Source organism: Podarcis melisellensis, assembly GCF_964234715.1.
Source record: "Podarcis melisellensis genome assembly, chromosome: Z".
Classification (NCBI taxonomy): Eukaryota; Metazoa; Chordata; class Lepidosauria; order Squamata; family Lacertidae; genus Podarcis; species Podarcis melisellensis.
The window spans coordinates 14,335,638-14,350,787 of NC_138547.1; the positions used below are offsets into that span (position 1 = coordinate 14,335,638).

The 15,150-nt window shown below is 43.8% G+C and overlaps 2 protein-coding genes across 5 annotated transcripts; one reads left to right on the forward strand and one right to left on the reverse strand.

Moving 5' to 3' along the window:
* Window positions 1-489: 489 nt before the first annotated feature.
* On the reverse strand, window positions 490-5,839 carry MED22 (mediator complex subunit 22). 2 transcript variants are annotated; one of them, XM_081896766.1, is made up of 4 exons: window positions 5,406-5,839; window positions 4,485-4,565; window positions 2,953-3,161; window positions 490-851 (listed from the first exon to the last, which is right to left on the reverse strand). In XM_081896766.1, the coding sequence occupies exons 1-4, from the start codon at window positions 5,526-5,528 to the stop codon at window positions 659-661; spliced, it is 606 nt and encodes a 201-aa protein (XP_081752892.1). In that variant the 5' UTR covers window positions 5,529-5,839; the 3' UTR covers window positions 490-658. The 2 variants fall into 2 exon arrangements, with proteins under 2 accessions (XP_081752892.1, XP_081752891.1); XM_081896765.1 differs by having other exon boundaries at window positions 490-857; window positions 5,406-5,835.
* Window positions 5,840-8,033: 2,194 nt separating this feature from the next.
* On the forward strand, window positions 8,034-13,652 carry SURF6 (surfeit 6). 3 transcript variants are annotated; one of them, XM_081897185.1, is made up of 5 exons: window positions 8,034-8,166; window positions 8,965-9,294; window positions 10,405-10,650; window positions 10,839-10,927; window positions 12,907-13,652. In XM_081897185.1, exons 2-5 carry the CDS (start codon window positions 9,201-9,203, stop codon window positions 13,570-13,572), a joined length of 1,095 nt encoding a protein of 364 aa, XP_081753311.1. In that variant the 5' UTR covers window positions 8,034-8,166; window positions 8,965-9,200; the 3' UTR covers window positions 13,573-13,652. The 3 variants fall into 3 exon arrangements, with proteins under 3 accessions (XP_081753311.1, XP_081753312.1, XP_081753313.1); XM_081897186.1 differs by having other exon boundaries at window positions 8,044-8,166; window positions 8,962-9,294; XM_081897187.1 differs by lacking the exon at window positions 8,034-8,166 and adding an exon at window positions 8,214-8,237.
* Window positions 13,653-15,150: the final 1,498 nt, after the last annotated feature.

Genomic DNA, 15,150 nt, shown 5'->3' on the forward strand with positions numbered 1-15,150 from the left:
CTTATACAGCTGATCGGAAGGAAAAAACCCAAATACTCTAGCAACAGGAGTATGGGGAAAGGACTAAGGCCTGTTCCTTCAGTCGAAAACAACCCTTGAACACTGCTCCCTGAAGCTACTCAATAGAGTAGGTATTTGCAGGACAGGAATGTGAGCCTTAGCTTACACAACTGATACGGAGGAAGAATACAGTACTGTAAACGTAATATTATTACTTTTTAATAGTTGTTCTTAATTTAGTACTAGGGCCACCAAGTTTTTTCATTTTGTTTACAGCTTCTGCACCTTCAAGAGAAACCGACCATGTAGACAAGACACTCTTCTTATAATTTTGTACCCAGTGGCAATAATTTCAACGGCTTAAATTTCTGCCATCTTCGGCTGCCTTGAAGGCAGCTCCTGCTCTAAAATTCCCATTCAGATACTAAAATGTCAGACTATAAGCAACTTTTCCCCACAAGAAATTCCATCTAAGAGAGCACAGTTCGCTATCCTGTGAGGCTGTGCCTAGAGAAATGTGGCTTCTTGCAAATACAGCTGAGGCCTGCAGCCAGAGAAGAGGGCCTGGGGAGGGCAGGAAAATGTTGTCTTGATGCAACCACCGGAACGTTCAACTGTCAAAACGCAACAAAGCTGGGGAGAATTGCAGGCTCCCTTTTCAGGCGTGCTCCGTCGGGCCTGCTCCATGCCCGTTGATGTGAGGGTGAGAAGGAGTGGACCCCTGAGGGGCCGGAATGTTCTCCTCCATCATGGCAGCCGCCAGAGGCATGGCTAGGCCTTCTGGGGAGGACATGGTCAGCTCCTGTCTCCAATAAGCTTCACACAGCGGGAGGTCGTTGGTGTCACACAGACTGTAGCTTTCCCCGAATGAGATGCCCGTTAAGGAGAAAAGGACAGTGAAAAGCCACAAGAAGGAAAGAGAGAGAGAGAGATACAGGAGGAAGAGAAAAGGAGAAAAGCAAGACAGAGGCAACAGTGTTAAGAAAATAGCAAAAAAAAGGGGGAAAAAGAAGCAACAACTAAGGTTAAGAACGTAAGAGCCCTCCAAGATCAGGCCAAAGGCTCATTTAGTCCAGCATCCAGTTCTCACAGTGGCCAATCAGATGCTAGTTATGGGAAGCCCAAAAGCAGAAAGCAAGTGCAACAGCACTCTCCTTACTGTTAACAACAGCTAGTATTCAGATTATACCGCATCCCCTCCAAGGTTTTGGAAAGGGAGTCTTTCCCAGCCCTGACTGGAAATACCAGGGACCAGAACCATCCTCATACAAAGGATGTGCTCTGCCACTGAGCTATTGTTCTTCTCCTAAAAATAAAGCAACACTTCTGTCCTCATGATACTGAACAGCAACGCAGGAAGCTACCTCATCCTGAGTCACAACACTGGTTCATTGATCCCAGTATTGTGTACAGCATTTTAGATAGGGAGTCTCTGATAGCCCTGCCTAGAGATGTCGGGGACTGAACCTGCGGCCTTCTGCATGCAAAGAAGATGCTCCGCCACTGAGCCATACCCCCCCCCTTTTAAAAAAAGATGCTGCAGGTGTATAACCATTTATCTTGGTCCTTCTTGCTTGTGGAAATCCTGCTCTGAAGCAAACAAGAGGTGCAAAAGAAAATAAAGCAGTGGAAGAGTTTTGGAAGGAGAGGAACAAGCTTTGCATAAGACAAGCAGGGGGAAGGAGGTTTTCAAAAACAAGCTGTGGGCTCGCTTAAAAAAATAATGTAGTTATCAGCTGAAATGACAATTATATTTTCCCACACACACTGCTGTTTTATTTACAATAAAGCTTGCAGCAAATATTTCTAATGGGATATATGTGTGTGTATAATAATAATATAATTATAATAAAAATATAATATAATGGCATAACAAAAGAATCCTTAAAATATTGCTTTGTTTTGATGCATCTTAACATTCTGGAACTGGAAACTCATGGTCCAGTCATCACAGACAGAAGAAAAAATGCTTATTATGTCCAATCCTATGTATCTTTACTCAGAAGCAAACCCCACTCTATTCAGTTGTGGTCCCTTTCAGCTAAGGGTGCGTATGATTGCATCCTAAACCCCAAAGTTCCATATCTTCTTGACTGCAGCCCTTCAGATGTTGTTGTTTGACTACCCCATGCTCATACCATGCATCAGATACCACTTTAAACAATCATGGCTTCTCCTGAAGAATTTTGGGAGCTGTAGTTAAGGGCGGTAAGTACTATTTGGAGCCCCTTGTTCGCTTCACAGACCTACAATTCCCAGAGTGGCTTAACAATCAATCCCTCTTCACAGGGAACTCTGGGAATTAATAGTAACCCTGTAATCCCTGCACCATTCGAAAACTACAGCTCCCCTAATTATTTGGCGGAATCCATAACTGTTTAGCATGGCATCATAGTGCTTTAAATGTATTGTATGAACGTGGCCTAAAGCTGCCATCTTCATTTATTATTAATTTCATAAAATTTATACACCACTTGATTGTAAAAAAAAGCTTCAAAGCAGTTTAATCCCACTTAGATAGGAAGAAACCCCAATGAATTCAAGAAGGCTTACTTCTGAGTAGACACGGTTAGGATTGCAGTTTACACTGACTAGTGATTAGGGTACTCTGGGCAGTTCAAGATCCAATACCTGTTCCTGTTTGCAAGTCATTTAGGTGACAAGATCACAATGAGGGTGCAGGAGAGAAGCTCACCTCCACATCTCTGTGGAGAAAGGCCTAGTTACATGGTGTGCTTGCCCTCCAAAATGGCCACATCCCACATCAAACATGAAGTACTCAATAAAACGGCATTGGGGCCTGGATTCTTTGGGTGCTGGGAATTTAGGGATGCTTTTTAAAACAAGGACAGTTGTTATTTTCACACACACCCTACCCCACCCCCACCCCATGTCAGAAACAGGAAATTGTTGTGGTTACTATAGGGCAACCGTCCATGGCTTCATTTGTACCTGGAAGAGTAATATTCTTCCTCCAGCTCATAGAGGTCTATCGAGATCTCATCACGCAGGGCAATAAGCTTCTTGTCGCATTCCTCCTGAAGGCTGCGCAACTGCTGGTTCCGCTGGTTGATGGCCTCGTTGACAGAAGGGAAGTCATTGAGGATCAGGAACTGTTTTAGGTCAGAGACAAGCTTCATAAGAGACTCGCCAGCCCGAACCTAGCAGAGAAATAAATTCAAATTATTTATTTTATATTATTTATACACCAATAGATCGTAAAAAGAAAAAGTGTCAAAGCGGTTTGCAAAAAGAATAAAACAATGAAATCATAAGAAAAATACCACACTACTATTTAAAACAGGGGTAGGCAACCTAAGGTCCATGGGCCGGCTGCGGCCCAATCGCCTTCTAAACACGGCCAGCGGACGGTCCGGGAATCAGCATGTTTTTACATGAGTAGAATGTGTGCTTTTATTTAAAATGCATCTCTGGGTTATTTGTGGGGCATAGGAATTCGTTCACCACCCCCCAGCAAATATAGTCCAACCCACCACATGGTCTGAGGGACAGTGGACCGGCCCATGGCTGAAAAAGGTTGCTGACCCCTGATTTAAAACATTCAATGAATAATTAAAGTCAATGACAAGCTGGAAACCAAATTAAGATGCGTCTGCCTTCTACATGTCTGGACAGGCTTACCTAAACAAAAATGTTTTTGGCAGATACCTTGGAGTACAGGGAGGGCACCTGCCTGATGTCAATGGACAGGGAGTTCCAAAGCATCAGTGCTGCCCCCCTAAATTATTAATTTCTTACAAGTCCAGAACAAGTATTACGGAGCATTTGTAACAGTGCCTGCTCGACAGATCAAAACAGTCCACTGGGCATATATTTGGTAAGACTATCTTGCAGGTAAACTGGTCCCAAGCTGTTAAAGGCTATATATACTAATAATAACACCATGAACATGGCCCAGTAGCAAATGAGCAACCCTTGCAGGTCTCTTAGCTTAGGTGTTATATGCTGACAAGGTCTTGCTCCTGTCAGCAATCGTGCTGCAGCATTCTGCACTAACTGCAGCTTCTGGAATGAGCGCAAGGGAAGCCCATATACAGCACATTTCAGTAATCCAATCTTGACATACAGCCCCAAATTACCCTGAATGTATAACAACAACAACAACAATTTATTGCCCACCCTTCACCAGCAGGTCCCAAAGCATTTTTTAAAATATACTGAACAGTTAAAACAAATCACATTCAAAGGAATTGGGTGGATCCTAAAACACACACATCTCAACAAAAACAAGAAGACACACTTCTGTGAGAAGGGAATTCCACAATCGAAGAGCTGCCCCAGAGAATGAGCTGTCCTAAGCTATCAGCACCCAGAACTTCTGAGGGTGGCAGAACAACAAAAAAAGCCCCTCTGCTGATCTCAATACCTGAGAGGGTCTGTAGGGAAGAAGGCAGCCTCTCAGGTATCTGAACGCACCCTAGAACCCACCCAACATATGCTCCCATTGGATGTTTTCTACTCACAATATTTGCAGCTCTGACTTGCATCTCATAGTTGTCCTGCTCACCTTGGGTTGCCCGAGAAACTTGGGTTTCTTCCTCAATCTACAGCAAATGTTAGAAACAAAGCTTTTACACTGGCTTCAACATCTTTTTTCCACTGTTCTGCAGAGAAAAACAGCCCTCTCACTAGCCTCCATGAGATTTTATTGCATTCCCTCTGCCAGAGGTTCCAAACACTTCAGGCGAAAGCAGGCATGGGGAACATGTGACCCTTTAGATGCTGCTGGACTACAGCTCCCATCATCCCTGACTGCTGACCATGCTGTGTGGGGCTGATGGGAGATGGAGTCCAAAATCATCAGGAGGAGCCACTGGTTCCCCAACTCCGCCATAGAAGAAGCAACACCCCCAACTAGTAAAATGGAGGCTTCTCATTCAATCCTTCTTATAGGAACATTTAGGCCTCCCTTCTATTCTATAAATTTGAAGCAGTATTATACCACTTTACAGTCATGGCTTCCCCCAAAGGATTTTGGGAACTGTAGTTTCTTAAGGGCACTGACAGCTTTTAGGAGACTCCCTATTCACCTCACTGCGCAACAATTCTCAGAGTGGTTCAACAATCAACCCCTCTTTACAGGGAGCTCTGGGAACTGTAAGCTCTAGGAGGGGACTAAATATCTCCTAACAACTTTTGACACCCTTAAACTACAGCTCCCATAATTCTTTGGGGGAAGTTATGACTGTTTAAAAGTCATATCATAGTGCTTTAAATTGAATGTGAGAATGTGGCTGCAGATTACCCCCAGCTTTGACTTAAAACAATGATGAGGTAATATTTTTACGTTCCAATTAGGGGAGCAAAAACTTTGAGTTTGGATGGAAGAAAGAATACCCTTGACATGAGGTCCCGCCACCCACCCACAAGTAAAATTCTCATACCTTTGCAGTTTTGACTATTTCTGTGAAGTTATCCATGATAGACTTGATGTCATCTTTCAGCCTCTTGTTGTAAGACTGAAGGAGGGTTTCCTTGCTCTGGGGGAGCACGCGCTGCTGTGGCATTGTGGTGGCAAGGACAGAATCTTAGCTGCTCACCAAGAAAGGTCAGAAAGAGTTACAACTAAACACAATTGAAAGTCAAAGGTTTATTACATATATTTCAATACAACAGTCTTGAATGAATAAGCCATTCATTATAAGCAGTGAGTTGCAACATAACCAGACACTGGAAAGAGCTTTCTAGCACAGCAGACAATTGGTACAAAACAGTCTGGGAAACAGCCCTCCTTAACAGAGTAATAAATAAACCACGGTTGACATAATAATAATATATTTTTTATTTGGATGCCGCTCATCTGACTGGGTTGCCCCAACCACTCTAGGAGCCTCCCAACAGAATATTAAAATTATAAAGCATCAAATAGTAAAAACTTCCCTAAAAAGGACTGCCTATAGATGTATTCTGAAAGTCAGTTAGTTGTTCATTTCCTCGACATCTGACGGGAGGGCATTCCACAAGGTGGGCACCACTATTATTATTATTATTATTTTGGAAAACCAGACAGCACCTGCGGAGTATCGAACTGCCGCTAAGCAATTAGTGAATCTGCAATGATTGTTCTGAAGTAACCGCTCTGCTTGGTTCACTTCTCACAGTGAGGGAACCACCAAAAGGCCCTCAGTGCTTGATCTCAGTGTCCAGGCTGAAAGATGGTAGTGCAGACACTCCTTCAGGTATACAGGGCCAAAGCTGTTTAGGGCTTTAAAGGTCAGCATCAACAATTTAAATTGTGCTTTGAAATGTACTGGGAACCAATGTAGATCCTTTAAGACCAGTGTTATATGGTCCCGGCAGCTGCTCCCAGTCAGTCACCTTTCTAGCAGCCACATTCTGGATTAGTTGTAGTTTCTGAGTCATCTTCAAAGGTAGTCCTATGTAGAGCGCATTGCGGTAGTCCATGCGGGAGATAACCAGAGCATGCACCACTCTAGTGAGACAATCTGCAAACAGGTAGGGTCTCAGCCAGCATACCAGATGGAGTTGGTAGTCAGCTGTCCTGGACACAGACCTGACCTGTGCCTCCATAGACAGCTGTGACTCCAAAATGACTCCTAGGCTGCGCACCTGGTCCTTCAGGGGCACAGTTACCCCATTCAAGGGGGTCCCCTACACCTATGTGTTCCCTGCCCCTCCCCAGAACAGTACTTCTGTCTTGTCAGGATTCAACCGTAATCCATTAACCTCCATCTACCCTCCAACCACCTCCAGACACTCACACAGGACCCTCACTGCCTTCACTGGTTCCGATTTAAAGGAGAGGTAGAGGTGGGTATCATCTGCACACTGGTGAACACCCAGCCAAAACCTTCTGATGATCTCTCCCGGCTATCTCATATAGATGTAGAAAAGGAAGGGGGAGAGGACAGAGCCCTGAGGTACACCACAAGTGAGAGCCCAGGGGTCTGAACATTCATACCCCAACACCATTTTCTGGACACAGCCCAGGAGGAAGGAGCAGGACCACTTTATAACAGTGCCCCCTGCTCTAGATGGCCCAAAAGGATATCAATGCTTCTGGAAAAAAAACCCTCAATTTGCAACAGATCCCAACAGTTTCTCCATCAACTGCACATCTCCATGACCCACCTCAAAATGCATGCATTACAAAATACATACCCACTGGTCACATTCCAGCCTATTTTGCTTCATTAGCCTTAACCAACTTGGTGCCCTCCAGAAGTTTAGGTCTACAACTCACACCAGTCCCAACTCTGTGATAGACTTCCTCAGCATAAGGCAGCTTCCTATTTATTTAGAGCCACAAATACTGGACTGCTATGTTATTTTTTCGAGGAAAGGACTAAAACTCACCCAACCTGGGAGAGCTGTTGTTAGTCAGCGCAGACAACACTGAGCTAGATGGAGCAATGGTCCGACTCAGTACATGGCAGCATCTTACTCAAACCATCCCTTTTAGATCTGGAACCTTATTTCGGAAGAAGGTCCTCATCATTTCGTGGGGAGCTGGGAGAGTGGAACACTGGAGAGCCACTGCCAGTCAGTGCGGGTCACACTAAAATAGATGGACCAGCTTTCTGACTTGCTATGATGGGAATCATAAATCCCAAAACCTTAGAAGCCAACAAGACTGAGAAGGGCTGATCTGAACTCGCCCAGCGCTCAACAAACGAGACTAAGGGGTGTATTACCCCCTGTTTAAAAAAGCCTTCCACCCGCAATCGTGCTGCATTACTCCGCGGGCTAATTCAGAAAAGTTTCAGCCTTTCTCCCGCCGGAGTAGTAAACACACCAGTCACTGAAACCACAAGCATGCACTTAAAAAGTGAGAGAAGTCCGGTGCATCGCTCTCCTGCTCTGCAGTCACAAAAGAAGTCTGAATAAATAGATCGATTATCTAACAAATAAATGTTAGTATCTCAGTATCTTACTCAATACAAGTAATCCTCTTGCAGACAGGCGGCCATCTTTTCCCTTTTCTCTTGCGAACGGATCCTCCTTCACCGGCTACGTCCAGCCCATGGGGCGGGGAAAACGTTTCCTCCTCCTCCTCCTCCTCCTCCTTCCGAAGCTCCTCCAACATCCCATAATCCTTCGCCTCCTCCTCACAGGGTCTACCAATAGAGCGCCGAGCCGTTCACAAAGGGTCGTGGGCAAGTTCCGCCTTCCTCTCCAGCCCAGGTAAGTGACCAGCTCACGAGCCACGCGTGGTGCGCTTTTGCGATTCCTGCAAGACAAACGCACGCGGTGAGGTGAACCACACGGGTTGCAGCGCCTTCTTTGCACGCCCTGCGATCCCGGTTTAGGGGAACGCGTGCCAACCCCTAAAAAGCCTTAAGGGGGTGAATCTCCGCCAACTGCTCACTGGCCAGCCCTAGACAGGATGGGAGATCTGGAGTGGTTTGCCTTGCGCCTACATATGAGATTATCTCTCCTTCCCGTGAGCGGCCAGCATGTGTTGGTTCGCACGTGGCGTTAGACGAGCGCACAACCTCTGTACATAAGTTGTTTAGCTGCACGCTCCTACAGCTATTCATATTTTCAGTTTGGGAAACTGTGTACACAGTAGTTGATCAGTACAGTCTACACGCAAACGCTTGTGCGTGCGTAGAAACAGCTCTCTCTTTTGTGTAACCCTGCACACGTGTTTGCTGGAAAATAAAATTTAGCTGGCTGATATGACACGTGGGGGCTGTTCACCCGTTCTGTTAAACAGATGTACAATTTGGGGTACCCATATGTACAAATTAGGTCTGCTCTTTAACAACCATTCACATGTGATATTAAGGAGTGTACATCTGTAACTGTGTAAACAATAGCTTTACAAGCCAACAGATGTACACTTTCCCCCTCAAATGCCTGTACATGTGTTGAGATGGCTTTCTGTGGATTTTTATTTTCTTGACTTGTAAATATCAATCCATGAGTCTCCTTCAGTTTACTCATGTCATTGAATAATTTCTCTCTGTCGTTAAGCAGGATTAAAAGCGAGTATGCAAACGTGGCCCCATGAGTTTTGTCCACTTTGGGTCGACGTAGCAGAAGCAGCCTCACACAGCATTCTGGGTAGAAGTTTCGAAGGGAGGATGATCGGAATGAACAAGACATCTTTGACTTAGAAGCAACATTCCCCCTGCGAGACCGTCTTACGATTTTATTTTAATTTTTGGTTTATTTACTTTTATCTTTTACCTTCAGGAGACTTTGATCCCACAATGGCCAGTTTAGTCAACAAAGACTCATACCTGCAGAAATTGGCCAAGAAAATTTGCACCCAGGAAGCCCCCGAGCCACGAAAAAGGAAATTTGGTACAATTATCTGATGCTGTCATTTACTTCTCTAGATCAGGGTTTTTTGTAGTAGTGCAGCCTCCTTGGTTATTGTAATTATTTTTATTTATTTATTTCACAGTATTTATATACTCTCTGGGACGCGGGTGGCGCGGTGGGTTAAACCACAGAGCCTAGGGCTTGCCGATCAGAAGGTCAGCGGTTCAAATCCCCGCAATGACGGGGTGAGCTCCCATTGCTCGGTCCCTGCTCCTGCCAGCCTAGCAGTTTGAAAGCACATCAAAAGTGCAAGTAGATAAATAGGTCCCGCTCCGGCGGGAAGGTAAACGGCGTTTCTTTGCACTGTTCTGGTTCGCCAGTAGCGGCTTAGTCCTGCTGGCCACATGACCCGGAAGCTGGACGCTGGCTCCCTCGGCCAATTAAACGAGATGAGCGCCGCAACCCCAGAGTCGGCCACGACTGGACCTAATGGTCAGGGGTCCCTTTACCTTTTTATTTATATACTGCTTGTGATGAAAAGTGGTACCTCAGAGTGGTAGTACTTAATGTTTATCCTTATTTTAACCACAGCTCATTTTAGATTATAATCTGCTCAGGAAAGGGTCCCGATGCCACAATGGAATGACAGTAGTATGTTTTGAAAATGCAACTTGGAAAAATTCAGTTGTCTTGTCTTGGTGCTTCCCGCAGACCTCCAGAAGTTTCTGGACTACAACTCCCATCATTCCTGATCAGCCATACTGGCTAAGGTTGATGGGAGTTGGAGTCCAGTAACATCTGGAGGGGCTTCTAATATGTATGTTCTTAGGCATTTACAGTGCTCAGGTTGCGAATGTGATCTGTGCGGGATGCACGTTCACAACCTGCAGTGGCGAGTCTGTGCACACGTGTTGCGATTTGGCACTTCTGCGCATGCGCGACCGCCAAAACCTGGAAGTAACCTGTTCCGGTTCTTCCGGATTTCGGCGGTGCGTAACCTGAAAAAACACAACCTGAAGCGGCTGTAACCCGAGGTATGACTGTATTCCTTGCAGAAATGTTTGCACAGCATCTTATCAACCAGATTGCAAAATATTTTCCTCTCTTTGTTTAATGAAGTCTTGTGTCTCTGCCTTCAAACATTCCCAGGAACTGGACTGGGAGACAATAGCACCCAGCCAAAGAAGAAGAGGAAGAAGAAACAGAAGAAGCAAGGCAAGATAGTGGGTACCTCTCTGGGCAAGCAGACAGCACCTGGGGGCAGCCAAGCATCACCAGCCAAGCCAACAAATGCCAGTATTAAGAAATCTGGCCCAGTTATCCATGCTGCACCCAGTTCCAGTGGATCTCAGACTACTGGGGGGAAAGGGGACAGAAGCCAAAATGATGTTGCAGGTGAGAGTGTTTCTACAGCCAGTCAGCTAAGCTACTGGGCTGGGTTCTCACATAACTCTAAGCAATGGTTTAGTAACCCATATTTTAGCATTATGTGTGAACCAGGCCACTGAGTTTAGCTGAGTTGAGTTTAGCAGCAATTTGGGTTGGGACACAGGTCACGTGCTTTCTCCTATTTTCCCTTACAGGTGGTGACAAGAGCACAGCCAGCTCATTTTCAGCCATGAATCTCTTGCGGCAGAGACTGCACGAGAAGATCCAAGAAATCTCTGGCCAGGTAAGATCAGCACCCTCCTTTAAAATGTTGTCAAGATGTGGAGAAAGCCTGGAGAATCCAAAGCCAATTTTAGGCTGTAGGCATATGCCAGCTTAATTTGGGAGCAAGCCTTGTTTAGGGCAGTGGAACTTGCTCCTGATTAAACACCCACAGAATTGCACTGTAAGATGTGTGTGTGATGGAAATATCCCTATGCCTTTAGTATTCTGGTTCCAATTGATATCATACTGGCTTCTGCTCTACCTTGATTTGAACTAAAACAGTTCACCCATCTTTGGAGGCCAGATTTTGGAGGATGGATGAGGGTGGTTGATGTATAATAGGGGTGGGGAACCTATGGCTCTCCAGATGTTGAACAGCCAGCTCCCATCAGCCGAAGCCAGCATTGCCAGAGGTCAGGGTTAGAAACATCTGAAGGGCTACAGTTGAGTGTATAAATATAACATACTCTTCAGTCAGGCCTGTTTGTACTTTGTGATTCTGTTCAAACATAGCATAGGTGAGAAATATTTGGGTGAAAAAAATCAGCTTTTTAATAATCTTAGCTTTACTGTTTTGACTCTAAAAAGCGAGTTTGTAGATCACATGGCTGAAAATGTAAGCTTATAGCAATGCATTCTAAGCTTCCAGTGTCCTATGCACCTTACCCCTCCCCATGAGAAAGATAGGCAGTGATCCTAAGGATAAGCCTAAGTATGCAAATGAATAACCTTTCTGTTGGTTCAAGGAGAGAGAGAAAAAGGTATATAAAAATGAGAATTCCTGGATACCATGATCCAAGTTTGGGGCAAGTACTCTTTAGCAAGAGAACACCAGCAGAGATTTGAAATAGCAAAATACACAACAAAGTAAAGTATGGAAATAAGGGTTTTTAGCCTTTTAAAATATGCCACTTAAAGTGAGTTCCAAAGTTTCCCCCTTTCAGTAGCTTAGAAAAAGAACACATTTGGCAAATTAAAAAAGTTTTACTTACAAGCTCTCCAAATGTCAAATTCATGTGCTTTTCCATACAGCATTCAGAAAAAGCTGCACAGTAAAATGTGGCTTAATTACAGTGGTGCAAGTTCCTAGATCATTGGTTTAGGAACTGAAGAGTGACTTATGAAAGCTGAGCAACCATCACATCCTCTTACACCTGAGCTGCTCAGGTAAACTGGGAGAGAACAAAGCCTTGATTATCCAGTCTCTCCCAAAGTGAGCTAAGCACATTGATTGTATGAGGCTAGTTATCCCACAGTTCCAATAACATTTGCAGTATTTAGGTTTTTTCTGTAAACGTGTAATATATAGATTGTGTGTGTGAGAGATGAAACTGAAATTGATCCAACGCTGTTTAGTTAATAAATAGTGACAATTCTAAGAGTACTCAGGATGGAAAAAATTTAAGAGATGTGACATATACAAATTATCCCTTTAAAATTACTACTATTATTATTATTACTAGCTACAGAGAAATTAGCAGAGCGGTTCTATAATACTGTCTTCAAAGTATGTCCCACTGAGTTCAATGGGGCCTACTCTTGGGTAAGTAGGTTCAGAACTGTAACATAAATTTTGTTTTCCAGATTAAGTCCACAAGGTATCAGGGTCTTGAGTGTACATCCTCCTGCTATTAAGATGGATTTTATGGTTGTTTTGTAGGAATAAGTTGGACAGGTTGAAGCAGTTTACATTTTGGGGGTCAATAGTGATTTCTAAATCATGCATAAAAGTATTTTGTCCCCCCACCCAATATTCTGATTGTGGCATCCAGTAATGTATAATTACATTGTTAGTCTTCCAGCTGAAATTCTCTTGAAGGAAATAATCCTTGCCGGCTTTCCTGCTTTTAAATGTAATGGTAAAGATAATACAGTGACCAGATTTACAATGATACATATGTTAGTGCTCTTTTCTAGGCACTGTCTTTTTAGCTTAAAAAGTTCACTTTCCTCTTTTGAACGATTCCTCTTTCTTTTCAACTTGCTGTTTCTTAACAGGGAAACAGCAAAGAGTTGTCCCCAGCAGTGTTGGAGAAGAGGCAACGAAGGAAATATGAAAAGGAGAGAAAGAAACGCCGTAGAAAAGAGTTGAGGATGAAAGAAAAAACGGAGAAGAAGGAGGCAGAGGAGGCTTCAGCAGCCATTTCAGAGCCCCAGGCCCCAAAGAATGACACCAAGGTTGAGATCGTATTCAATAAGGTTGAAGTCCATGAGGAAGGGCTTAGCAAAGCGGAAAAGAGGAAGGCGCTGAAAGGCAACATTACTCCACTGACAGGGAAGAATTACAAGCAACTCTTGAGCAGATTGGAATCTCGGAAGAGTAAGCTGGAAGATCTGAAAGACAAGGATGAGGGGAAAGCCAAGGAGCTGGAGGTGAAGATGAAGTGGACAAATGTCCTGTACAAGGCAGAAGGGGTCAAAATCCGCGATGATGAGGACCGGCTGAAGGCGGCCCTGAAGCGAAAGGAGAAGCGCAAGGCCCAGCGCCAGAGGCAGTGGGAGAAGCGTACTGAAAACGTAGTGAACAAAATGCAGCAGCGGCAAGACAAGCGCCGCAAGAACCTCCAGAAGAAAAAGATGGCCAAGGTGGAAAAGAAGAAAGCCAAGGCTCGCAAAAAGGGTCGCATCCTGCCCGAGGACCTGGGCAAAGCCAAAATTAAGTGAATCAGGCTAGTGGACCATTGGAACTCACTCCAAGGCAGGTGCTCACAGGGCTCATTAATAAAAACTATTTTGTAGTGGAACATCTGAAAAAAATTATATCTAAATCTCCTTGTTTGTGAGATGACTTGGAGTCATCAGGCTGTGCAGCTAGACCAAGAAGAGGGAGCTTCTACACTTGAGATGAAAAAGAGATATATTTCCACAAGACTGTTTCTGTGGTCATACAACCCTGAGCTATGCCAGTTGATCAAGTGATCTTTTCATTCCTCTCCCTGAGTCAGGATAAGAGAACCTTCAGTCTGGGTGCTAAATTTGGCCTTCAAAACCTATCTTGCAGGCCCCCTGGCATAGCTTAACACCCTCCTTGAATATTTTCTACCTTTGACTGTGCTATAATGTCTTTTTTTCCCTTGGGTAAAATGTGTATTCATTGCTCCCTCCATTTTTGCTTTTGCCCTGCCCATCAACTGGCATGCAGCCCCTAGAAAATTTCCCAGAAGAGAACACAGCCCTAAGGCTAACAAAGGTTTTTTTGTGAAGAAATTTCACAAAATCTCATCAACAGGAGCTCAGGAAGGAAGCAAATGAATTTAATATCTTAACAATAATGGGATAAATTAAAAGAAAAGATGGGATTATTTTTAATTACTTTATATTAGCGCAAAATACTGTGCATTAGTTTACATATAATTTCCAGAAGATAAAGAATAATTATTTACAGCTGTTTGCAGAGATGCACAAAAGTTGAATGTTATCATGAAAATACTAATTCTAGAAGTTAATAAACAGCACCACTTCTCCATAAATCAGTCAGTTTGAGATTTATAATAGCTTTTTGTGAAATAAGTTTGTGCAGTCCTTTTTGCGGTGGTTCCAGAGTTTTCAGGTATGAGGCAATACACATAACTTCAGTTAATAAGTTTAATACTCTTTGCAAGTCCTCTGTTTTTTATTTCATTTTCATTTCAACTTTTCAATAATGTATAAGATTTATTTTTTCATCTGTACAGTGGTGCCTCGCAAGACGAAATTAATCCGTTCCGCGAGTCTCTTCGTCTTGCGGTTTTTTCGTCTTGCGAAGCACAGCTATTAGCGGCTTAACGGCTATTAACGGCTTAGCAGCTATTAACGGCTTAGCCGCTTTAAGAAAAAGGAAACAAACTCGCAAGACGTTTCGTCTTGTGAAGCAAGCCCATAGGGAAATTCGTCTTGCGGAACGACTCAAAAAACGGAAAACTCTTTCGTCTTGCGCGTTTTTGGTCTTGTGAGGCATTCGTCTTGCGAGGTACCACTGTAGTTAGATGTTAATCTGTTAAATAACCCAAATACTGTTCCAAAAGTGGCTTATATTAGAACAGACCCCAAAAGTGGGCATAAGATCAACTTGGGAGGTGTGGTATCTCCAACATATATCCGATGAGTTTATAGTATTTAGCCTATGTAGTGTAGGAGATTACTATTTTTTATTTAAATAGGTATATATTTGAAATTTGCCTTAATCCAAATTAGGTGGAAAGGAATTATGAAAGGAAAACATAAAGCTGAATGAGTGTCTTTTACTCTCAATTGACAAACACT